We start from the raw sequence: 25,676 nt of genomic DNA, 5'->3' as shown, positions 1-25,676 counted from the left end.
ATTGGCTGTGTCAGTGAAGCAGCCCCACAGGGCTGGTGTGGCATTAATGGCCACCTGTTGATATACTGTGTAAGTGCAGCATCACAATGAGCTGCGAGAAAACACAGTTACCTTTGACATCAATGCATGTATCTGTGCTGGTGTGGTAGAAAACCATTGCTGGATTAACCTGTTAGAGAGTCCCTGAACATTGTTTTACTGTTGCATTATGGGGATTGTAGGATCTAGTGTGTTTGGAGCTGGACTTACACTAGATACTAAAATTCACAATTTCTCGGCCTGTGCTGCTTTGATTGTGACCATTCCTGCTTTAATATGTCTTTTCCCAAACCGCTAACTTTACGGAAGTGCAACACTAAATCAGCAGAGTGGTCCTTTAACCTTATTAACCGGAAACAGTTCATCTGATGCACCAGTAATCAAACTGCAACCTTTAGATGCCAATGCTGAACAGATTTCACAAAGAAGAGAGCTTAACATTTCTCCAGAGATTTACTCCTTACTAAGGATTACTTCTGTCAGTTTAGTAGTTTTTTACGAATATCTGTCTGCAGCTGCTTCACCAGCATTCCCAGTTTATTATCATGTTTTGCAGCTGTGAGCAACTTCTCCAGTTTATCTGTTCACTGCAGTTCAGTGTGTCAGCCATGCTCCTAATTTCATTAAACTGTGTGTGGAAATCTAAGTCGGAGGTGAATCCTTTAAACAATTGAGCATCTGTTCCCTCAGTACATATGCATGCATTTTGAAAGTGTGCGTACATTTTTCCCCATTTTCTATTTCTAAATTCCACTGGATAATTATCACATATGCAAGTAGACAAACAGATGCTTATTTTTTAAATTCATTTCTACTTTATTGTAATTTCATTCATATCATATGAATAGAAAACTATGTTCAACAGACAAAAACACAAGTCATTTAAAAAAATACATTGTCACATTTTAACACAAATATACAAGAACATAGAGAATTGCAATCCTTTAAATCTTTCATTTTTTCAATGGTGTAGCAGAGATGATAGCTCAATATGTCTTTGCTTCACGTGGCATAGTTATCATTCATACAATTCATCACGTCAAATGACCAGATGCGCTCTGATGACTGCTGATGTCTGCATAATGGAGCTACTCTTGATGTCGGCCTGTAGTGAGCTGCAGCCCGGTGCTGAAGGCAGTCAAGAGAGGAGGACTCTGTTGTCTTTCGCCCACTTCCTCAGAGCTCGGATGATGTATTCAACCTGAGGGTTTCCTGAATTTCGCAGCAGGAGCACCACCTCTTTAAGTGTCTCCCTAGAACACAAACAGGATATATGAGGAAACAAGATTAGATCAAGAATGCACCATCTCCCGTGTTTCTTCTATTTCACCAACCCGCCCACTGAAACAGACCACAGAAGATGTGAGTCCTGAAGTTATTCAGTTTGACTGGGTAATGACAGGGTTTTCTTTGACAAACTACGACTATAAAAAACACTACAAAACCTTTATTGAATGCATAACGCTGAAATTAAGATCCACATCTTTGCGCAGGGAAAAGAGACACACACATACTTGGACTCCTTGTTTGCCAGTATGAGCTGGAAGATGCCGACACATGCCCCTCTCTTGCCCTCCCAGTAGTTGGAGCCTGGGTCCAGTTTCTCCAGTGCATCAAACGCTTTGGCTGCATAGTAGAACTGACCCATCTGGAACGACAGGCTGTGATCATGAGCACTCATGTGCAACATACTGATTTCACAGGCACAGAGTGAACCCCTGCAGTGAAGGAGTTTACCCAGAATACTACACGTCTGCGACGTCTGCTCACACTTTTGGGTGTATTTCATAACAACATAAACACAGCTAAATGCTAAAATGTGCTTGTGTAAGATGTGACAACAATAGCGGAGCCAAAACTGGTGAGAGTAGAATCCCACAAAAACAGGCAGATAGAGAATGAAATGTGCTGCTTTCTCCATTTAAGGTGACATCTGGGAATAAATCTTACATACTGTAAATACATTTGACAGCATAACAACAACAACATAATGTTAAACAATATTATTGTTGATAATATTTCAACAAAGGAGCAACTAGATGGAGACACTGGTGCATTTGTATTTAAAATGTAGCTGAAACAATTACTCCATTCACAGGAAAGTCTCCTGCAACTATTTTGATAATCAGTCAATTGTTTGAATCACTTCTCAAGCAAAAATATCAAAGATGAGATGGTGCAAGCTTCTTAAATCTGAATATATTCTGCTTTTCTCATTTTGATCCTGCTGAGGATGTCACCTTGGGCTCTGGGAAATTTTTATAGACTAACCAATAACTGATTAATTGAGACAATAATCTGCAGATAAACCAATAATGGACATAATGTTTATTAGCTGCAGCCCTAATACTTACCCATACTTAAATCTACAGGTAAACCTGACCCTTAAGGATAAGCGATGTGGATAATGAATTACTGAGTAAACTACAGAATTAAGTGACTAATTGTTTCAGTGGTACTTCTCACATGTTCCCACTACAGCAGTCACCACAGATGACGTGCGAGGCAGAGGACAGAGGATGATGTCACCTTGTAGCAGTCGTTGGCGATGAGCTGCAGCAGACTGAAGGAATCAGAGGACGTGCCCATCTTCAGGTAGAGCTCCCAGGCAAGCCGACCCTTCTGGTTCATTATGTCTGACAAGAACAAGACCAGTGTTCGATAATCCATCATTAACAGCTACGGAAACCTTCAGATTCAGATTTAGGACGTATTAAACACCTGTTATTGATGTGGATTAAGCCGACACCAGAAGAGAGATCTCTTAATGGACATATCCATTTCTCAGTAAGTGTAACACTAGCTAGATGTAAGAGTGACCCTTAGTTCTTGAGGCTAGCCTGAGGCTAGAAACATCTCCTAAAAATCTTGTGCATGAATTGTGCTACATAAATGAATTTACCTTACAGAAAGATTTTTATAATGAAATAGTATATTTAATATTTAAAAATAGTACAATATAGGTAGATTAGGACTACTATACATACAGCACCGTGCCAGCCAGCTGAGGTAAACGTAATCATTCTTGATCTTTTCACTCTGAATCAGCAGAAAAACCTGAAAGAAATATTAAAATTGGCCCAAAACTATTGTCAACAACTTAATAAAAGTCTTTTGTGAAGCAGTTGTGTAGATGTGTGCTGGAGTAAAATACCTCCTCTGCTTCTTTGTAGTTGCCAAGGGCTGCTTTAGCCTGAGCATAGTTAAAGTTGAATGTATCGTCATTATAGAAGTAACCCTGCACAGAGAGAAGCACAATTAAGCCTAAAGAAGAAGGTTAAGTGTCCAAAAAAAAGTGCATTCAAAGTGTCTGCCTTTTATTGGTAGAATAAATCATGGGGGAGAAAGAAAAACTGTGTCTTTTTTTCAACAGTATATACACACTGACACCACAGCTGACACAAGTATTATCACTGTGATTCTTCACAGCATTATACAATATAATGGAGGCCTTGTATTGAGCAACACCGACCTTGACTGAGTTTAGATATATGAGAACATCTTCAAACTGTCTCAAGAGGAAGAAGCAGGAGGCCATGCACTGTCTGCCAGGAATAGTGTCTGAAAGGGAAAAATATGTCACTCACACACACACACACACACACACACATTGCTGCTGTAAAGGATCGCATTGATCAGATTTCTTTTCATCGTACCACATTCACTGGCCGAGCCTCCAACCAGCTGAAAGAACTGCTGAGCAATTTTCAGGTGATCTCTCTGAAATATAAAAGCACAATAACAAACACTTGTCTCAGGCTCACCGTTATCACATTTGCTTGCATGTGCATTTATTTCACAGAAATACTCACTGATCCAATTTCTTGTCCCAATGCGGCATTTACCACTCCTTTTAAAATATACTCCTGAGAAGATAAATGATCAAAGTCAAAAGACTTCATATGCTCGCTCTCTCTCTCTCTCTCTCTGGTTAAGTCCCTTTATTGTGAAAGAGAGATAAAAGACAGAAACAAGAGAAATATTTCTTCTAAGATATTTGTCATTTTATCAATCATTTGATGCAGCTTTTCATCACAATCTTCCTCAACAAGTAAAAAAATGCATAATAGAAACACAAAAATCAAACACTTTGCTTTCAAATTCAAGCGACACACAGGTGCTTCTGAAGATAAAAAAAACTGGCTACATAAAAGAAAAGGCTCTTCAGGAGCTCCTCAATAAGTCAGGATAAGAGGCTTCTTAACATGCTTCATTCAATCTGGCATGATTCCAGTTTTTGTTGCACCTTTTGTTTTTAATAAAAGAACATAACCTGAAAACCTTTGAGCACACAACAGTCAATACTGGCACTGGTTGTGGTTAAACACGGCTACTGCTCACGTTATAACTACTAATGTTAGAATGAAATGAAGTAGATCTGGAGTCTCTTACTGAGGCCAAATGTCGGCATCGAGCTTTAGAGAACGAGTGCGATATCACATTAAATCTCAATGTCACTTTGACTCATTACCTGAGGTGTCGTGGGCACCAAATCTTGGATGAGGTTGTAGGCCTCCTGGACGTCATCTGGGACATGGAAAAAAAGACAGTGATGTCATTGTGTTGTATACTATTTCATCATTAGTTTATTTCAAACTTAGACTGTAGACTCTATTCCAAAATAAAGTCTAAATAGCTTGTTTCAGAAAGCCACAATGCCATGGACACACACCTTGTCTGAGATAGTAGATGACCAGGTTGAGTCTGGCCTCAGGGATCACATCGATCAGTGGAGGCAGCACCTGCAATGCCCCCTCCCCGCCACGAAACACCACCTACAGCACACAGAGGACAGATTCACAGTGTGGAGAAGTAGCATGTTAAGTCACTAGTGCATGCTCACACGCACACGCACACGCACGCGCACACACGCACACACGCACACACGCACACACACACACACACACACGCACACACGCACACACACACACACACACGCACACACACACACACACACGCACACACACACAGGCACACGCTTACACACTTACTAGTAGAGCTTGAGAAGAGCTTACCAGGTTGTGTCGGATAAGCTCCTTAGCAAACTCAAAGGAGCAGGAGGAGATGTCGATTAGGTTCTTCAGCTCAGCCTGAGAGGGAGGGAGTGCACACATAAGTCAGACTCTCACCACAGAAATGAGCAGGGAGAGCAGTTACTGACTCCACCGAAATGAGAAACTAGAAAATAAATGCAAACAAAGATATCCAGTAAAAACGGGCAGGATGTGCAGCAATCAGTACCTCAGCTGCCTTGCCATTGTAGAGTCTGAAGTGGTTGCAGGCCTTGAGGTTGAGGGCAATAGTGGAGTCGGGCATGCTCTGCAGGTACACGGCCAACACCTCCTGGGACACATCGTAGTAGTCCAGCTTGTAGTAACAAAGTGCCACGTAAACTTTCAGGGCCAGGAAATCTCTGAGAGACAAGATGTAATTTGATGACTTTCTTTTAAATTAACAGCAAATTCTGCAAATGTTACCCATGTCATGAATTTAATCACTCGCCTTTTTCTTATATTGCTTGAAGTAGTGGCATGTGTACACTAGTCATTATCAGTGAGGAAATCAAGAATATATTCCAATTCATAGCTTAGTAAAAGTGGTTGGACATTTGATGGTATGGACTCAAATGTGATCTGTTTTAAGTATTAGATTTGTATCTAATGGGACTCTGCAGAGCGCTCCTGCTGCTCCTCTGCACTGACGTAGTGTATCCCAGCTGGCTCAATGGTAATTTATAAGAACTGTCTTCGCTTAAGAGCGTTAACCTGTTGTTCTGTGACCTGTGGTACACACAGCATTTCAGCGAATGACAGATCTTGTTATAACTATTTAATTATGACAACTAATATCTTTATAAATGAAAAGATTATTATTTTCATAATAGGCTTTCATTGAAATCCTGCATAGTGCGAAAAAGACAAGAGACAAGAGGATATCACTGAAACATCTGAATGCAAAGGAACGTATATTTGCAGGCTATATTGCACCCAACAACACAACAAGGCTTTGGGAAAATGGGCTGGTGCTCTGGGTTTTTCTGCAGTCTTCTCTGAGGAAAATACACAAATAGAACTTGTTTTGGATATTTTTGCATTATTTCTGTTAGCATTCAGAAGAGGTACAACCAGTAATAAGGCTAATTTGCATTCCAAATAATGTGTTAAGAGCTGCAGCTGTGGCCCGCTACTAAAGCTGCTGTCAAGCTAGTAAAAAACCCCAGATGCACGTTGGCCCACAAATGCCACAAAGCCATGAAAAGATCTGTGAGTGAGGAGGCGCAGAATATCTAGTCATATCAAAGTCTTTCATTTTCTTCCCCTTGCTACTACAGATACAGTATATCATCGTTAGAGGAAGCTAGCTCAGCAGGTCTGCGGCAGCGACACTTGAATTATCTTTATGGTTCCACAAGGCACGAAGCACATGAAATCTAACACTCCTCCATTAACGGCACACACCTGTCAAGGTGGTGTTAGGGAAGCAGCGGCGCCCAAGTGCAGCAGGACTGTGAAATTAATTTAAGACTAAAAGGCAGCGGAGAGCACAGACCTGTTCTGCAGCAGGAGACGCTTATAGATGTCTATAGCCTCCTGATAGTGGGAGCGCATGTAATGGATGGATGCCAGGCTCAGTTGGTCCTCTGTCACATCCTCCAGGTTCTGGTGGAAACCCATCAGCTTCTTCTCATCATTGAACTGAGACACAATATGAAGACACGATGACACAGAAAGCTAAAACATCTGAGGGGAATAGCAGGAAGACAAGTTCATAAAAAGTGGCAGAGAAGGGTAACCCAAGGGATTTCCTCAGGTCTGTGTTGAGATGAAAATCAAGACACAAAATGTTCCTCATTAGAACAGTAAAAACACATTAATATGATATATTAGTTTTCCAACCTTATGAGCCAAGTGGAAGAGTAGTCGGTTTTGGAGGGGGGACATTGGCCCTACAAACGGCAAGAGACACCAAATTTAGTTCGATAGCAAACCACATGAGAATTAGAGGCACAATTCATTAACATCCTAACCTTGCTCTCAGCAATCACTGTGTACAAAAAAAATCTCTTCCCTTTGTGAACGTCACAATAACAGCTGCTTCACAATAAAAGCCTGCAAATAATTATTAGACTTCCTGAATGAAGCCCGGTCCACAATTTCTGTTTTAATTAACTCTGTGAACAAAAGTTCTTCCTTCCATATGTGCATATTTTGGTGACATTTGGATCATGTTTTGGTGAGCTAAAAAAAACTCAAAATTACATTGTATAATATTGTATATCAGTTCAATTCATGTTATTTTCACTGAAATGGCACGAGTGAGTACATCATTGAAAAATGATCATTATCATTATATTTAGCACCCACGACATCTTGACACCAATTTGGGCCATATCAATTGGGAAAATATGATATCAAAAATATAATATATATAATAATATATATATATAATATAATATAATATAATATAAATTTGGTATGTCAAAAATGGTTGGCATATTAGATATTTATACCATATTTGGTTCAAATTTTGATAATGTTCTGATGAGATACAGACAATCAAATGCTTAACACACTGTGCTGGTTAGCAGGAGGGTTGTTTAACAAAACAACACAGCATAAAATGTGGGTCAAGTGGTTGGCATACAGTACAAAGGACGCATGTACTCGTGTGCTCAGCTGGAAAGCCTACCCTTAGATGCAGCCTCCTCAGCCTCTTTATAGAGGCCCAGAAAAAACAGTGCACAGGCCAGATAGACCCACACATCAGCAGGGCACTCAGGCTTCACGGTCAGAGACTTGTACTCCTGTCAGAGTGCGATAATGAAGTTATAGAGACATGATCTTTCAAATAACTGTCAGTCACATCCTTATCCATTCAGCCAACAGGCACTCAGAGTTAGTTATCTAAACAGCTAGACACACTCATTCAGACACACACATACACAACAACAAATACCTCCATAGCTCTCTTGTAATCACCCAAGTGAAAGGCACAGTAGCCAATCCAGAGGTCTGCATGCTCCTCTTTCTCGCCAACACTTCTCTGAAACTGGAGATGACACTGCATTACTGAATGCTGCTAATGTGCTGCTACGTTATCTGCAGCATAGATGTGTGGGAGTGAGTGTGTTTCTCCAAATGTTCATTTGTGGGCATGACACAGAATAATCTGCAGGGGGCATTGTAGTTAAAAAGATAGTTAAGTTCAAGTTTATTACTGTCATAGGCAAAGCAATTACAGTGATGACGTTGTTGGCCATGCAATTCTTTGCTCGCCCCTCTGTGAAAGTGCAGCAGTTATTTATTCAGCCACAAGAGGGAGGTCAGCCCAGTAGTCCCATTTCAGTCAACAGAGCTTGTCAAACTGAACCATCACATGTGGATATTTTTCATAATAGGACAGCACTGCTGCCCACTGCAGCATAGCGGACATTTGAGGCAGATAACAAAATTAATATTTGAGAGTTTCAAAAATCCAGTAATGATATAACGGCTGGTAATAACTTTTTACAATATATTACAAAACCTTTGACTTAACCATTAGACTTGTTTTTGAGTTGACTTTTTTGTGAGCATGTGACATAGTGAGCAGCTCTCTGGTGGACAAATGTAGTATATAGATCCGTATGTGATGGTGAAGATGTTTTTAAATGATCTCAGACCTACTTGCCGTCCTCTAAGCAGCCCTGTCTGCTCTTACTTCCCCAAACCACCAACATGAATTTGGAGCGATGTGAAGAACTGATGATAGACTGGACTTAATGTATTGGAGTAAATTTCACTGAACCAATTTCTCTGGCTTTTTAAAAAGTAATTATGAGGTGACACTTTTTGGTGATCTTTTGGTGCGTTTCCTCTAACTCTGCAAACAGTTCATGCCAATATTATCTACTTATATATTACCTACCCATCATTTGGAAGTCTGTCTTTCAAAGTGTGTGTTTGTGAGTACCTCTAACAGCGTCAAGGCCCCAAGGTAATCTCTCTGTTGCAGGTATTCCTCCAAACAGGGAACTTTTGTCTTGTTCTTCTTCTTTTTCTCACTGATGCTCACCGGTGTCTCTCCTCCCACGGCTGGCTTCACCCGAGACAGGATCTGAACAGGTAAATATTGTGATTTTCTCAAATGATCACCTAACTTAGAGTGAGTCAGGGTCAACATGCAGAGCAATTTCAGAATTAGGTTAACTTTTGAGACAGCTAAAGCGTCATAATGGCCTAACATGAGGTATGCAATAAGGTTTACTCACCATCCCGACGGATGTTTGTTGTCTAACAGCTAGCTAAGACTCGTTTATCACGAACCAAGGTAACGTCCTGTCCATGAAACACAAACTGTTAGCTGTTACGTTAGGTTTTAGCTGCTAGCTAACTAAACTACCTAGCAATATTTCTCATTTATACCAGCTAGATTACACTACCAACGTAAACTTAAATGCCTTCCGACTAACATGGCCGTGGTAAAAGCACAGTTTAACAAGTTTTATCCCCGTGTCGTGGTGGATGTTGCTATGTCTGAGATGGGGTATCGTTAGCTAGCTGATAGTTTGCTAGCAGCATACATTAAGCCTTCTGCTCTCATATTTTCAAATTAAAAGCACGAGCAAATTACCTCACACTGTAGTAAGTCATTTCAAGACCCGTTTGGGGTGAAACGGTGACGTAACCCCTATCATGGCCCTTATTTGAAAACATCTGAGTGGGCTGAACCTCAGGTCACAAATGCCAACTAAAAGAAAAGCTCAGACATCGAGACCGTTTTTAAACACTGCTTTCGAGAGGCATTTATTTTGTAGTTAAAGGGCGTTTGGGGCTGAACAGGAAGCAGTTCGACTCTTCCGTGTCGAACTTGATTCGATGTTTTCTTTGTTGCCTAGCAACTGGGCAGAGCGATATGGCTGCAGATAATTTTGGACAAAAATGATTTCTTATACAAGACACAACCATAAAATATATTGATAAACCACTTACACATCCAGGCACTCATATTTTTCTTATTTATGTTTTAAAAATTGTTCATAGTTCTTCCATATTTGTACGTTTGCCCCAGTGGCCTAATGGATAAGGCACTGGCCTCCTAAGCCAGGGATTGTGGGTTCGAGTCCCATCTGGGGTGGATACTTTTACAGGCTATGACCTTGATGTCACTATAGTTTCATGCATTGGCCCAAATACTGCTAATATGACTGTTTGATCATATACAAAGAACAGAGAATTCCTAAATAGGTTAGTGCAAGTGGCACTAACCTATTTTACTGTCTTCATGATTGAATCAGTTATTACTCAGAGTGCAAGTACTAAAATACCATTTGGCATCTAACCAGGAGTGCAAAAAGCAGCGAAGCATAGAGTAATGAACGATATAGTGCAAGTTTAAGTACAAGCATAAACAAGTAAAAGTATGAGAACTCTACAGGTCTGATATGGTAAGATTAGTAGTATAACTATGTATGGACATGTGAGAGCACACACACACACATATACACACATACACACGTGTATATCTATATACACTTGTATATAGATATACACAAACATATATACATACTCACAAGTCCATACATAGTTATACTGTTCTTACCATATCAGACCTATAGAGTTCTCATACTTTTACTTGTGTATGCTTGTACTTAAACCTCCACTATATATACATTGTGTGCGTATTCATATATTTATACACATACACAGGTGAGTGACAGTGATTTAGTCAAGATCTCAGGCTTAAGCAGTTTTGTCATTTTTTCTGTGTTTTGGTTTGCATTTCATATCCTAGTGTACAGGTCTTCCTATTGGGTTTTGAACTAATAAAGTAATGACAGGTGTTGCAAACTGGCCCAGACTATGAACACTGTAGTATATAGAGTTTAAACATCCTATGCACTTGTTTGTGAAAACATTAGACATTTAAAATATTATACTTGTGTAAAATACTTGTATAGTGCGTACATTATGCATATTCACTGAAACAAAATGAAACAAGACGGTTTTAAGAATAACCCAATAACTTTATTGATTTCTCAGCTCATAGTTCTGCGCATTTCTCATGCGTTGATGGTGATGACTTATGTCCGGTGACATGAGGCACCGCCTGGGCCTGTGCAGTCTGAGCTGTAAGCCAGTCTTCAGTGGCAGTACTCCAGCCCTGTAGGAACAAGAGGTAACCGTGAAAAATATTTCACTAACAATGTTGAGCTAAACACAAATGGATCCCTGTGCACCATACCATTATACAAGATAAGCTTCTCTAACCTTCAGTCCCACTGGATGGGCAGAGAGGGCACCTGATCGTCAGACCAGTCGGTCACTCAACTGGAGCGCAGTCGGGGTCTGGGGTGGTCCACTCACTCAAGTGCCTCTTCAGCTGCTGCCAGCTCTTCTCTCTCCCTGTCTAAGGCAGGAATCAGAACTGTTTTACAAAGACACCAACACAAGCAGATACATGAAAAACATAAGATGGCACCTGGTCTCACCAGAGAGTCACTGGTTTGAATAGTTTTCTGAAAATGTGTCTACTCTGGCTAAAAGCTCAACTTGTTGGCCTTCCCAACTTTCATCTTTCTGTACTGAAGAGAGTAATGTCTGGTAGCAAAGCACAGGTGATTGATGGGTAATTATGCCACATGAGGACGATTTTAATCTGCTGGTCTAAATTTTATAAACAGCTGCAGGGGAAAAGGATGACAAACGGCCTCATGGCTCTAATCCTGTCAGTGAAGAATCTGCTGATTCAGCGAAGCCAGAACAATTAGTTCTGGAGACAGTGCTCTGGGGGCTCCGCCTGGAAACATGCTGCCGATTTGATCTGAAGAAGCATGGCAACAAATACTGCAGAGGACATAGCATTGGGTGCAACTGGGCCTGCAGGAGGTACCAGGCAAGAGAAAAAGGACGTGTGGCTCAGGTCACTATCAAACCCCAGTCATAGGACAGCAGTCCTCGTGGTGTTAGCGAAAACCGGCCATAATCACTCTGGCACACTTCCGACACCTCAACACCGACAGGACCGGTGCCAGGCTTTAATGGTGTGCTGTGAGGCCATACAATCAGCGCAGCATTATCAGTACACAGATCATATCCTGAGAGGTGTTTGGTGGTTTTCTCCATAAACCGACCTGTTCTGAGCTCCTTCAGGAGACGACACACACACAAGCAGCAGCTGGATCCTCCATGGCAACAACAGCTGGCAGCAGTCAGGTTAATGATTTATACATCTGGAGGGGGACAGACAGACAGACAGAAGGGAGGAAACATTACTGCCTGCATTCATCCCAAAGTTAGAACAGACGGCTGAATGAACCTCAATGAAAAGGTCAAGCCTGTGTGTCCACTTGCTACTAAAACAAGAGTTAAAATGTTTAAAACCAAGGATGAACCGTGAGGAAATAAAGATAAAGATAAGAAAACTTTTTATTGATCCCTCAGTGGGGAAAGTTCAAATCAAGACTAAAGAGAAATAAAGTTTGACTCACCATCTGTTCAGATCCTGCAGACACCCTGCTGGGTGATCAGCCTGATCGATAGTCACTGATATTGTTTAATGACGGATTGAATTTAGTTAGTTCAGCCATGTTCGTGTCTTAGCACGAGGCAACACCGCGTGGTGACTCGTAGTTCACAGCAAGAGGGAGACGGAGCGGAAGCTACGTCACATTTATAGTGTAATTTACTTCCGTTCGCTAAATCGGCCCTGTGCTGTGTCTGCCAGGTACGCTGCGGACAAGTGGGCCAGGCATAGACTGTATAAAAGGAGATATATATTTATATATATATATATATACACACACACACACACACACACACACACACATATATATACATATATACAGTCTAAAGAGTGTATTTATACAGTCTTATACGTCTATGGGACCAAAACAAAGCCTGAGAGGCTGAGCTATGCAGTGTCACTTTTTCACATATCCTCATCTCCATATGTATATAATTCTATATTTCATTTTATATTTATTTCTATATTATTGCATCCTATCTTATATTATTGCTTTCTTTGCTGAGCTGACTCTCTCACCCTCCACATTTCATTGTACCGTTGATCCCGTGTTAACCTGCATTTAAAGTGAAACTTGAAACTTGTGTGGGATAATATACAGTAAGGCTGTTATTGTCATTGAAATTCAGCTTCTCTCTGTTAAAACAAATGCACATTTACATTAAAATATTACATATTCTTTTATATATTTATATTCCAGTTGACAGGACTATCCCTAAAATTTTGCCAAAACCATAAATTTATCACAAAAAAGTCAACTTACCAGCATTTTCTGGTTTTTAACTGTATCTGCAGCACAGTTAAGGAGATTTTATTTAATTCTGTTTTCAGTGTCAAAAATGAACTCCGGAAAATTTTTTTCAATTTTCTTTATCAATGGCTCAAATTGAAACTCTACACTTGGTATCAATAATTATTATTATTATTATTACAAATGTCTTCATGAGCCCCTCTTTAGTTATTCTTTTTTCTTGTCATTGCCTCCTGCCCCCGACCAAATAATTTGTGCAAATTAGTCGTTTTTTAGTGGCAAACAATAAGATCTGCTCACCATCCGGCAGAAATAACAACAACAGGGTAACAGGTGACTCCATAGGCAACAAGGTCAGCTTTAAAACACTAAAACAGGTTGAAGGTGTATGTAGCAGATTATCTGTATCGTAACTTTTTTTTTTTTTAAATGTACTTCATTGTGGGACCACAGAAAGTCTCATGTAATTACAGAAGCTCTCTTAACATGCAGATGCTCGTTCTTTATTCTTTGTTTGGCATTTGGATCCTTACCTTCCCGGGGTTAACACAAAAGCAATAAAAACAATAAAAGCAAGCAACAATATAAAACAGAAACCACAAGAAAAGGCAAAACAAGAAATATATACAGATCAGAAAATAAGCGTACTATGAAAACGAATTAAAACAAAAAAACTGTCACTTATAAATAACAACAAAATATAAATACAAGCAATGAAAACGGTTCAATAAATAACTTAAGTAACATCTACGCTCATGATGACTGACAGCAGGACTGTAATTTAGTTTCACAGAATTCTAATTTCTATTTTAAGGTGACAAATTCTTGACCTGTTATCTTATCATTTGGCCTGCAATAAACCTGTATGGGCTGTTGTTCTGTTGTTATGTGCAGTGTAATGTTTATTCAGACTGTCTCAGTGGTCCTGGTTTGACAGGAAAACATGGCGGCATGTGTCACTCAGTGTCACAGTGTCTCGTGAGGCTTCAGAAACACTCACCGCTCCTCATGCAGCTCAGGGCTCATCGGCGGACACAAGGCTCTGCAGCTGTCACTCTTAGATGATAAACCGTATCAATACTTTGATCTGTAGACCACAGTCTGGTGCACCAGACCTGGTGGCCTGGCTCTGGGGGTGCACATGTTGGTCAGTCCGCCACCTTGGTCCAGATCTACTGGATCTATTGGCTAGGCTGCTTCAGTCCGTAGAGAGTGAACCCAAAAGTTCCAGTGACTCCTCCTCTAGCGCCACCATCAGGCCAAACTGCACTTAATTTATCCAATTTGTATGACCAGTGCCTGCAAAATGATTGACATTCCCATCACAATCTAATCTACTAACACAGTTAACTAAACTAGAAGTATCATAAACATCAACCTGTTAGCTTTGTCTTTATGAGCATTGCTGTGCTTTATGTACGGCCTCACAGAGCTGCTAGCGTGGCTGTGGACCGTTCGTCTTGGTAACTTATAAATCTTTTCTTTCCAGTGTTACAACATGTGACCCATCAGAGACTTTTCATTCCATCAGAGTTTTGGACCATGACTATGAATTTAAACATTTTTACCGTGATCACAAAGCTAAACCATAATCTAACTGCAGGCACCACAGGCTGTAACATGCTGCAGCTGTGAAAGCAGACACTCTTGGTAGGTAGGTCTGTCTGTCTGTCTGTCTGTCTGTCTTCACCCCTCACCTCTTCAGCCCATCAGGCTTTTCATCCAAAGCTGATCCTCTAACATTAATGAATCTGATTCTCCACAAAGTTCAAAAGACGATACAAAGCATTTGACTGAAGTTAGTAAAGTCGTCCAAAGTCAAAAGGCAGCCAGGATGTGGTAAGTTTAGACAGGACTTGCTTTCACCTTTTATTTCTCAAGGTCAAATGGAAATTGTTTAGGAAAATACGCAGAGGCTTCACTGACTTCAGGTGATGCCTTGCAAATGTAGTAAAACCAATGTCATGGTTTCTTGCACAGCGAGATTAACCCATTGCATAGCCTCAGCTGATTATTGTACCCAGGGGTCTTCTGATTTCTGCCTGTTTTGTTTGCTACATAATCCAGATTTGTGTGTAAACATGGTGCAGCTTCTAGTCTGTGCTCCTGCCAGCTCATACAAAAGGCTGTTAATGTAATGAGAGGCAATCAGTGGCTTTTATCATAAACTGCAGAAACACACCGAATTGCGTGCCTCACCCAGAATATTTTACTCATCATTTGATCCAAACCTTCATTCATAAACATCATACTTCACCAACGAGGTGATTAGGTGACTCCTGCTTCACTCATACTTTCCTCTCTGTATATCGAAGATATTAAGGTACATGCACACTTTCTCTAAAGAAAATTCCTTGACATTTATTTACCTTTTGGGGGCAAATGTTCAGTCACAGAGCGCAGTATATTTAACAAACTCATTCCTATTCACATTTTCCACTTTTTCATCAAGAATTCCTGATAATAGTGTCAAATGTGCCTCTTCTCCCTGGTTCTGAGCCTCACCAGCAGAAAACAGAAAATGTCAACATACAACTAACTAATGAAGCAACAAACTAATCCAAACCGTAGGATTCTTCTCTGTGACTATCTATGCCTGCGCTCAGGTAAAATTAAGATTTTCAATATTCTAATAGTAATGTTTTATGGTATTTCATTTGGTCCTTTTTGATGGTAACAGACAGGAAACATGGGAACAGAGCCAAGGATGTTGTAATCACATGGTTTGTTTCCCAGCCACGAGGCTACCAGGGTGTCCCGGATATCAAGGTTTAGGCAAATTTTTATGCAAATAATGATACAAAGTCATTATATGAGGCAACATGAGGATGGACCACTGTGATAAACAGGCTTCACCTCGAACAGAACCCTCTAATTACTCCTTCACTATGGACACTGTGGTTTTGAAAATGCTCTTTATTGTAAGTGTGTCAGGACAGTATGGAAAGCATGTATACGTGCAGAGTAGGTACGAGTGGCCTGATGCTCAAAAGCACTGCAGAGATCATTTCACTGATCTTTCCCCCATCACTACAAAATTGGAAGAAAGGAGGCTGCAAAGACAAACAGAGGGGAAAGTCAACAAGTTCTGGATCGGTCTCTACAGAAATGTGACACACTGGAGTTGGTCAGGAGGAGGACTTGCGAAATACATGTCGTGGGATTTGGGGGAACCAGAAGTCGATCCTCATAAGATCTCTACTTGTGTTTGTTGGAGCGGCTGTGGATGGAATGGGTGGCACAACTACCCATTTAGGGCAAGGCTACCCTTTCTGTGCCTAAACCTGATCTTGGTGGAGACGACAATGACCTGGGAGGACGCGCAGTGGTACTGCAGAGACAAACACACCACACTCACGAGCCTGGTCTCTGAGACCGAGAACCTCCTGGCTCTGCGGAAGATCCGGCAAGACATCATCACTGAGCGGGTGTGGATTGGCCTGCGTTACCTGAGCGACCGCTGGCTATGGGTGGACAAACACCCTCTGGTGTACCAGGCCTGGCCCCAAGGAGGAGATCAGGACCATCAGTGTCCAGCGTGGAAACGCTGTGGAGCTTTAACCAAAGGGGGACTGTGGGAGAACCGGGACTGCCAGGAGAGACTCCACTTCATCTGCTACTAATTCTCATTCATTCGTTATTTGACTTAAAATAAAATATATTGTTACATTTTGTTTAAAAGCCAGTGTGTTAAATGTTATTTTTATATAAGCTAAAGGGCATACGTTTATGAAGAGCCATGAGACTATGTCAACATCTATCTAATTCTCAAACCTAAATTTTATATTATATTATATTTCGTATTATTATTATATTATTTAATATAAATTATATTAAATATTTAATCAGAATGTGAAAGAAACTAAGAATGTACAGCAAATCAGACTTAAATCTATTTCTTTTACAAACTTTCTGCTTTTTAAACCTCAGTTCCATATATTCTTGCAAATGTATTGTGATTTTAGTGGTTGATTTTGTAGTCATTTTGTAGTCATATTTAGTGACAATGTTTAGTAGCAGCTTGTGGTAGCATATGCTTTGGTTTGTTAATAACACGGCAGTTGTTATGTTTGATTATTATTATACCAGTTGCTATCTAGAAAGTAAAATCAACAATAAAGCAAAGCCAATCTCTGAAAAAAGTTGAAATTACTTAAAAAAAAAAAAGAAGACTTTATTGACGTTAAAAACCAGGCAGGCACAGCGTCTGTCTGAGCAAACACAGGCACAGACCAAATATCTACAATAACACTGACCATGTACAATATAGCTACGACAGAGGATCAATGAAGACTACAGGAGTGGTGTGACGGTGAAGATGACTGACGTGGTAAAAGGCGTGAATTACGGCACATGTACTGTAGAGCACAGTTAGACACACAGTTTGTGTTACACAGCAAGCACTGAGGCATTCACAAAACAAATCATGTCATTAAATTCCTCTTTTTGCTAACAACCTTCCCGTTATTTCACAGGTCACAGTCTAACCTTTCTGTCCTGTTGCAAAATATGTGCAGTGTGTTTTTAGGTGGTTTAGGTGAGTAAATGATCCTTAAATAATATCAAATATTTCAATCTTCCATTTGGCATTATGTCTATAAACACATATATATTATTTGTATATATTATTTTCAACGCATCACCTCTTTTGAGCTTTTTTATATCAACAATAATAAATACTATTTATAGTAAAGGGCACACTGTAGGGGCAACAGAAAAATATGGCGTTCATCTGTAACAACCAATAATTCTGCATTTAGTCTAATATTTACAAAGCCAGGAATCTCCACAGTTTAACTCTTAGAAACATATTAGCACAAGGATTAAGCAATGCTTCATTTGAATGCTTTATGCTCTGGAAATATGCTCAGAGGCTACTCATTTAATCACGGGGGGGGGGGGTAACTCACTTTGAACAAAACAAAATCTGAAATATTTCAAAGACTGCAGTGTCGTAAAATATAAACTTAATGTGTCCTCAAAAAAACAAAAACAAACAAAAAGCAAATGTCAAGCATTTCAATTACAAAACTCATGAAGGACTGAGATGTTGTCACAGGTCTGGAATATTTTATCTTGAGCCCAGATGTGACTGACTATCATTACTTCTTTTAAAAAAAAGCACATCTGGTTTCTCCATGCAGTGTCAAAAACGCACCACAGTCGTATATAAACTTTAAATTAGCATAGTTTAGAGCAATATGTCAACAAAGGCTTTATTGTGATTTATTTCCCATAATGCAGCTGTGTGAGTATTTGTGATTGTCAGAGCCTGAAACTAACTAAACATCTGAGTCTGCTTGTTAACTGGCAAGTAAGAAACATTGCCTGATCTTGTGCATGTTTCCTAAATATGGCAGAAGCCAGAGCTCCTCTCTGCAGTACTTTGTTTTTGGTTACCTCAGCACGAGTACGTGCTGAGCGTCCCCTTTGTCTTGACAGCGTTTTCTCAAAGCAAACAATGCTGCCCAGCACAGGCCCTCTGTCAAGGGCATTTTATTTTAGTGGCAGCCGAACCTCAGTGTGTCCAAATATAAGTGGTGAGAGGAAGAACAGGTTCACTTCACAGCAGGGAGTGTCACTTCAATCCAAGATTGACGTAACACTGTGTCAGGTGTAACATCACAATCTCAAACTCACACACCTACAGACACACACAGGCACATTTTCACAAACAGGATACAAACAAATATCAACAAAAAAAACACTCGATCACACAGCATTCTTACTCTCTTTTCTTTTCTTATCCACTTGGTTCCTCTTTTCAACATCTTGGCAGTGCTGGTTCACTGTCTCTACGAGCTCCTCGACTCCCTTTTCTTCGTTCATGGGGCGTTCAGTGAGAAAATGCTTCATATCATTATCCCCTCGTACGTCATCCTGTTTTCGTGTGGCTCAGCTCTGTTTGCTCTTCAGGATTTGAGGCCCATGCGAGCCATCAGCTGTTCGTAGACAGTCCAAGCCATAGCAGCCATCAGAGTGCGTCGCAGAGACCTGGGAACGGCCCCGCGAAAGAACCCACCCATGCCGTGCTCCTGAGGGAGAGGACAGAGCGGGAGACTTCAGTATGTTTCTGAAGCGGCGGCCAAGCTGAAAGTGACACGGACATGCAGTAAGACACACATCGCCATCAAATGAGCACCAACCGTGTAGATGTAGCGAACAGCGTCTGTCGTTCTCCAGTGGGACGGGCTGACTTGAATGTGGGTCTTCACCACGTCTGCGGGCTGTGTCGCCAGCGACGCCATGACACCTGCCACCATCCCACAGCTGAAGTTCACCAGCGGGGCGTAGGCTGTCGAAGTAACCTCTGAGAGGAGAGGAGCGAGTTATCAGGGGAGATATATATGGCGTGAACAATACTGGACTTTTAAGGCTGATGCCAATATTCAGTTAACATTTTTTATGTCATGTGTTACATGTTTTGTACTTGAGGAATGTTACAGTCTTGTTGCTCCACACAGATCTAATGATAATGAAATCTGATGCAATTTTGGTCATTAATTGAAAATGAGCATAAAAAAACATGTGGATGGAAACTCACTCTGTGTTGCTGGCCATCAGGACGCATGAGAAAACTTTTAGGTTTGAGACATAAAAACACTGAAAAGATGCTGTTGGAGGCCAAAGATTCAAAACACTAAGCCGTTCACTGTACACTTGATGGGCTCTCTGTAGCATAATGGCAACACTTATCCAGCCCTCTGCTCATCAGATCAATAGAAAATGATGATTCACATTGTAATGAGCTCCACTGATCTGCTGATGCAGCGTGGCCTCACCTTGAGGCAGCGCCTTCTTGGCCTGGCTGTAGAACATGACGTAGATGCCGGAGAACGGAGCGTCACGGAGCAGCGTGGCTGTCAGCCCTGAGAACAGAGCTCTGATTCCCTCTGTCTCATACACACTCCTCAGAGCCCCCGCCACACTCACGTAGTTGTAACAGCCACTCTGAAACAACACACCAACATATACAATGAAAATGGAGCACATTTAGTTATGACAGTTAGTCAACAGACAACACAGTCTTTGAGGTGGAGACGTGATTCATTGGGTATTGAGTCACTTATGCAGTGAAACTTCATGGTTCATTCACTGGTGAGCATCACTGTTATGCAGTGTCATGTCAGTCAATAACTAACGCTTTCACCAAGCACAGCTCCCAATAAGTGAATAAGCTGGACTGCTTGTATTTCAAAATAGTTAAAATGCGAATGCTACTTTTGTTCTCGACTCCATTTTTGACTAAAAGAGGGCACGAGTCATACTTATTATTATTACAGGCATAAAATGAGACTCCACCTCCATACTGGTGGGCCAGTTGCCCCACAGACAGTAGCTTCCTTTCATGCAGCTTGAGCGTTCATAAAATGGTTTTGTTGGATCAGTGCATTAAGACTTATTGTCCCTTATTTTCAGCATCTGTCTGTTAAAGGTCTTTATTATTCTCACCAGACAAAGTCAGGACAAAATAGATCAGGACAAATCACTAATCATTGCCTAAAACTGTTCCACTGATTAAATGCAGTCATACATTAACAACGGCCACTCAGTAAGTCAGTAAACTGTCGCTCACCTCAAAGCGCGTCTTGATGACTGTGAACGGCAGCATGCAGACACCAGCCACAGCTCTGGCGCCCGCTCCAAGCAGAACGGCCTCGCCAGCGTTGGGTGCCCGGTCCAGGAAGTAGTGCTGCTTCAGGGTGTAGAAGGTGCTGAAGTAGATGCCCACCCCGGGGATACAGCGCACAAATGACTGCCGGAGAGAAATAAGAGTGCTGAACAATTCAACGTATTCAGCTTTTTGCTGAGTATGATGGTGTTAAAGGCTTTAGTTTAAAAAAAGACTGCAAACTAAGGCTGTGATGGATATTTTGAGAATTAAAACATATTACAGTCATACTATAATGTTTAATTAAGATGTCACAATAATGTGTCATCCAATTGATTTTTTTTTTTTTTAATAACTAACTTAAGTACTAGTGTGTGAATAGATTGAACTGGATAAATGTTGCCTCTCTGATTTGTCTCTACGAGCAGCTTTGTGATATTTATAAGCAGACTTGATTTGGCTGAGTGTCTGTCTGGTTCTTAGAGCCAGACACAGAGGTAACACTAATGTAAGCTGAAAGACAGAACGAGTGCACGCGGATTGGTGCAGGAGAACAAACACCCTCACTGACTACTGACCACACACATACACACACGCAAAACAACAGGATTTATAACAGCAGGAATAATTGTAAATGCTGAAAATAATAACCAACTTCAGTCACTCACTGGTGAAACTCCCTTCCACAGACTGAAGAATTTCTCTGTCCTAATAACATTGATGAAAACGGTAAACATCCCCACCTTTGGTGCCCTGCAGAATGAAATTTAGGAAATGGTCACAGACACATTCGAAGGTGCACACATGTAAATACATACAGACACTTACAGACAAAAACAGTTTTTCAAGGTGTGAACATGGAGAACAATAATTTAATCCAGAAACAGTATTGGAAATTGGTACTAAGAGCTGGTCTCCACCTGTGGAACGTTATTTAAAATAAAAATCCCCTTTTAGCCGTTAACATTTTCTGTTCCTGTCGTCTGTGGAGCTAATTGCAACCCAGCAGCCTGACAGTAAGATTACATGGTGCTGGTGTGACTAATTGTCCTATATGGGGCACAACAGCAGATTCAGGCAGGCAGTCGCTGCAAATGTTGTCCTGCCAAATTGTGTGTGTGTGTTTGTGGTTTTGTGCCTGGAGAGCATGTTGCTTATCACGGTGTGTGTGAGTCAAAGTCGGACAAAACATAACACCAGGGGCATGCTGATGTACATGCGTCTGATGGTGTGCAGGCAAAATGTGTAGCGTGCGTGTGTTTGCATGTTCATACACATGAGACATGTCTGTGTGATATGTGCGCGCAAACGCACCCCGGCTTGGCATTGTTCTGGAGGGTCTGCAGCCGTGTCTTGATCAGATCCAAAGGCTGGAAGAGCAGCGTAGAGCAGGTGCCGCTGAGAGAGCCACACATAAAGGCTTTGAGAGCCGGGTGAGCCTGAGGACGATGACAGGGACAACGGAGGACAGAGACCGAGGGATGGAAAGAAGGAGAAGATGGGGGAATGGCAAGGAGACAATACAAGGGAGAGAAGTGACAGGAGAATGAAATGGCGGACCACGAAGAGAAGGAAAAAGGGGGAATGAGAGAGAAATCAGAATTCAGGACAGAGAGGAGAGTGTTGGACGATAGGGAGAAAGGGATGAGGGCAAAGAGAAATGTAGAGGATTAGTCACAGTGTAAAAAAACATGATGTGAAAATGCATCATTCAACATCTTTCTCTGCATTGGTCTCCTCTTGTTGAATGCCACAGACCCTCTCGAAAGAGCAGGGAAACACTATCCAAAAAACAATCGCATCCAAAGCCCTGACACAACAGAAATGTGCTCCCAAAATAATGAATGCTGCCTCACATACATGGGCTGGACTTTAATTTGAATATAAATATGCTTATATGACATTTCCAATAAGAAAAACAAGCCTGTAGCACAGAGCAGAGGTCAGGTTCCCAGAGATGATGGAGATGTGCAGTGACTTTCCCCCCACACACACACACACACACAGGGGCTGTTGGGTAGAATTAAACTGAGACTCCACATTATCTGTGGTTACATGCCTCATGCACAAACACAGACATGGACAGAAATTTAGCTGCATTTGAAGGTAAACAATTACGCAAAAAAAAAACACATGTAAGCAGTGGAAGAATGCTTAATGCATAATGTTATAACAAATAATCACAGTGGCAAAAACAAAATAAAATTTCTGCAATGCACATAAGCTGCTATACAAGTAATATTCAATACATTATTATACGTAGCTTCAACACACACACATGCCACTTTAATGCACACATTACGCACAAACACACACTCCTACCTTCCCCAGGCTGCCCGGGGCTCGGCTCTGAGAATCCTGTGTTTCCCGCATTTTGCCCTCTTTCACCTCCCTCTCTCTGTGATGCTGCTATTACAAATAGCATATTACAAAATAAACCTCCATCTCTCCCACAAACCTTCTCCCTCACCCCCCCCCCTCTCTCTCTCTACCTCTCACTTGCTACTGCCCACAATGGCTCTCTCCTGCTTCTCGTCCTCCTTCCCCCCCATTTCACAGTTAAAGCAGAAGCTTAATCCAGGCTGCGATTTTTCTACGGGCTTCTATCTTTATCTTACAGAGACACACTCACTCACTGTATTTCTCCCCCCTCTGCAAAGCTCACTGCTAAATTGCATCTTTGTCAAACAGCATGAGTCATGAAGTGGCTCTGTGTGTGTGTGTGTGTGTGTGTGTGTGTGTGTGTGTGTAAGGGGGGGGTGCTTAAGTTATTAAATGGCAAATAATGTATTTGTAATAAAGTGGCAAGAAAACACAATTTCCCCACAAGGATGAAAATAATTAACATTTTTATCTAGAACTAATCTTCTCTTAAAATAACCAAAATCAAAATGTGAGAAGAAATTATGGTGATTTTAGACACCGGATTTCAGAGAAAAATCAATCTCAAGTTTCCACAATCCGCTCCACGTGAGCTCTGTCCCACCCTCAGTGAAGATCGATCAATCATGAACCACGATGACTCTGGATTTTATTTTGTTTTGTGGATCAGGTGGTTTCAGACACCTTCACAAAATTGGCAGCTAACATCTTTTGAATTTCAAAATGAAGTGCACAATTTAACCATTACCATGGTCAGTCAATCAGTTTCTAATCTTAAAGGGCTGTGGTGAAGAATTATGCATTTATGACATGCAGTGTTGCCCTGAATAAGGATATGTCATTAGCAAAAGGGAGCTGATTTTGTCCTTGGCAAATGCTTCCACATCAGAGACTTGGCCAAGCTGCAGCTATCCCTAAAATTACTGTCTGTGTTTGCAGGACTGCTTTATGGTAATATTGTATTTTAGTGTGAGTTTGACAAGTGAAGTTTGCTGATTTGTCAGGAATCAAATTCACAGGAACAGACAAGAACAGACACAATGAATAGGCTACTTGACAAGTTACCATACCTCAATATAAACTGACATCACAATATCAAACTATACACGCGGCGTCAGAGGATTTTACAAGCATTGTCCACGTGTAGTTATAACCACTGTGCCATCACTAATCGATCACGGCTAGCTTGGTGATTGAGGTGATAATGTGTCACTGCAGAATATTATTTTAAAGTCTCTCTCACACAACACGGAGTATTAGATCTGGTTGATTTAGCACACGGCTGTATTAGCAGACAGACCGAGTGTCCTGGCTGCATGATGACCATAACAGACTGTGGCAGCAGCCAGCAGGTGCACTCACCGCTGCTAGCTCCATCTTTGACCTGGATGCTGAGCCGGATGAGTCCTGTTTCTCCTCTGCTGCCGCCGTGACGGCGGGTGTTTTCAACCAACGTTACTAAAAGTGGGGAAGAGAAATCAGACGGAGATCACGAGTGACATATCAAAACAATAAATGGTCCAAGAAGCCAGTTAGCAGCTGGCTGGACTAGCCACTGAAGCTAGCTAACTTAGCATGCTAGCTCATCTTACCAGACTTTGAACTCCGTTAAGGAGAGGAGGTGGAGGTGGTGGTCGTCACCCTTGTCAGCCCCAGGAACACCATGATTTGTATTTGCTGCGGACGTTTCGTGGAAGTTTAACGTCAGTAAATACTTAAATTGCCTTGTTAAAATACAGAACTTTCTGGCAAGGCTAGTCAGCTAGCTAAGGTTAGCGTTAGCTTGCTCCAGTAACGTTAAGTTACTCAACTCATATTAATTGATTGATATTCATTTCCTAACGCAGGTCGTGTACGTAAAGTTGTTTGTCCAGAAGTAGAACTATAACTGCAGTGATACCAGAGGACCTACATTGACTGCTCCGGGACTCTTTGCTGATATTTGTCGCTCAACACTGACTGCAGGGTCGTTATCGCTACTCGCTGTGCCGCTGCTAATGTTAGCATGTGGCTAACAAAGTTCACCTCCAGTGAACATGGACGCATCATCACAACACCAGCTAATCACCAACATTTCACAGCCTTACACCGTGTGGCTTTGTCAGACACTAAAACTAGGGTCAGTGTGCCACGTCCACATTGCAAAGCACACATATATGTAGAAAATTGAGTTTATATTCTCCTGTTTTAGTTAGAATTTCTTCCTAAAACCAGCAGGTATGTGTATAGCACTTCTAAAAGAGGCCTCATGGTGTCACTGTTGTCAGTCCTGAGATTAAAAGTAGGGCCACCATTTATTTTTCAATTAGTCACACAATCTAAATCTGTTAGCAAAATACTCACAAGTGTAAATTTTATTATTGGAAACCTATCTGAGTTAGAGTCCAA

At 41.2% G+C, this 25,676-nt stretch overlaps 3 protein-coding genes, 1 long non-coding RNA gene and 1 other non-coding gene across 7 annotated transcripts; 2 read left to right on the top strand and 3 right to left on the bottom strand.

Moving 5' to 3' along the window:
• Positions 1-901: 901 nt before the first annotated feature.
• Positions 902-9,563, bottom strand: ift56 (intraflagellar transport 56). Its single transcript, XM_070827578.1, has 19 exons — positions 9,510-9,563; positions 9,290-9,374; positions 8,992-9,135; positions 7,996-8,088; positions 7,729-7,843; positions 6,936-6,985; positions 6,589-6,734; positions 5,281-5,452; positions 5,055-5,129; positions 4,712-4,814; positions 4,511-4,566; positions 3,852-3,905; positions 3,696-3,759; positions 3,512-3,600; positions 3,194-3,277; positions 3,027-3,096; positions 2,569-2,675; positions 1,554-1,687; positions 902-1,292 (listed from the first exon to the last, which is right to left on the bottom strand). The coding sequence occupies exons 2-19, from the start codon at positions 9,290-9,292 to the stop codon at positions 1,178-1,180; spliced, it is 1,674 nt and encodes a 557-aa protein (XP_070683679.1). The 5' UTR covers positions 9,293-9,374; positions 9,510-9,563; the 3' UTR covers positions 902-1,177.
• A 519-nt stretch (positions 9,564-10,082) lies between these two features.
• On the top strand, positions 10,083-10,155 carry trnar-ccu (transfer RNA arginine (anticodon CCU)). The gene has a single exon. It is a non-coding gene; the product is annotated as a tRNA-Arg (tRNA).
• Positions 10,156-11,039: 884 nt separating this feature from the next.
• On the bottom strand, positions 11,040-12,648 carry LOC139199282 (uncharacterized). The gene is made up of 4 exons (XR_011584116.1): positions 12,509-12,648; positions 12,152-12,250; positions 11,289-11,427; positions 11,040-11,181 (listed from the first exon to the last, which is right to left on the bottom strand). It is a non-coding gene; the product is annotated as an uncharacterized lncRNA (long non-coding RNA).
• Positions 12,649-16,599: 3,951 nt separating this feature from the next.
• LOC139199373 (dromaiocalcin-1-like) lies at positions 16,600-16,917 on the top strand. Its single transcript, XM_070828436.1, has one exon. It carries the CDS (start codon positions 16,600-16,602, stop codon positions 16,915-16,917), a length of 318 nt encoding a protein of 105 aa, XP_070684537.1.
• A 530-nt stretch (positions 16,918-17,447) lies between these two features.
• slc25a38b (solute carrier family 25 member 38b) lies at positions 17,448-25,268 on the bottom strand. 3 transcript variants are annotated; one of them, XM_070828395.1, is made up of 9 exons: positions 25,100-25,268; positions 24,881-24,965; positions 24,651-24,746; positions 22,221-22,345; positions 21,575-21,659; positions 20,871-21,050; positions 20,077-20,245; positions 19,441-19,604; positions 17,448-19,329 (listed from the first exon to the last, which is right to left on the bottom strand). In XM_070828395.1, the coding sequence occupies exons 3-9, from the start codon at positions 24,663-24,665 to the stop codon at positions 19,207-19,209; spliced, it is 861 nt and encodes a 286-aa protein (XP_070684496.1). In that variant the 5' UTR covers positions 24,666-24,746; positions 24,881-24,965; positions 25,100-25,268; the 3' UTR covers positions 17,448-19,206. The 3 variants fall into 3 exon arrangements, with proteins under 3 accessions (XP_070684496.1, XP_070684497.1, XP_070684494.1); XM_070828396.1 differs by having other exon boundaries at positions 25,201-25,268; XM_070828393.1 differs by having other exon boundaries at positions 24,881-25,268.
• Between the last annotated feature and the right edge of the window lie 408 nt (positions 25,269-25,676).

The sequence above is a fragment of the Pempheris klunzingeri genome, chromosome 3 (genome assembly GCF_042242105.1).
Source record: "Pempheris klunzingeri isolate RE-2024b chromosome 3, fPemKlu1.hap1, whole genome shotgun sequence".
In the NCBI taxonomy this organism is placed as follows: domain Eukaryota; kingdom Metazoa; phylum Chordata; class Actinopteri; order Acropomatiformes; family Pempheridae; genus Pempheris; species Pempheris klunzingeri.
The sequence above is the reverse complement of the archived record's forward strand: the minus strand, read 5'-3'. Positions and strand labels throughout refer to the sequence as shown.

Bases quoted from the DNA above. Each gene is read 5' to 3' on its own strand.
- ift56 (XM_070827578.1), bottom strand. The intron at 8,089-8,991 runs GTACTCACAAAC...TGTCATCTCCAG, and splicing joins GGGCCTTGACGCTGTTAGAG to TTTCAGAGAAGTGTTGGCGA. The intron at 3,278-3,511 runs GTCGGTGTTGCT...CTCTCTGTGCAG, and splicing joins TATATCTAAACTCAGTCAAG to GGTTACTTCTATAATGACGA.
- slc25a38b (XM_070828393.1), bottom strand. The intron at 20,246-20,870 runs GTGAGCGACAGT...GTGTTGTTTCAG, and splicing joins TCATCAAGACGCGCTTTGAG to AGTGGCTGTTACAACTACGT. The intron at 19,330-19,440 runs GTTGGTGCTCAT...CCTCTCCCTCAG, and splicing joins CTGTTCGCTACATCTACACG to GAGCACGGCATGGGTGGGTT.
- LOC139199373 (XM_070828436.1), top strand. From the start codon at position 16,600: ATGACCTGGGAGGACGCGCAGTGGTACTGCAGAGACAAACACACCACA.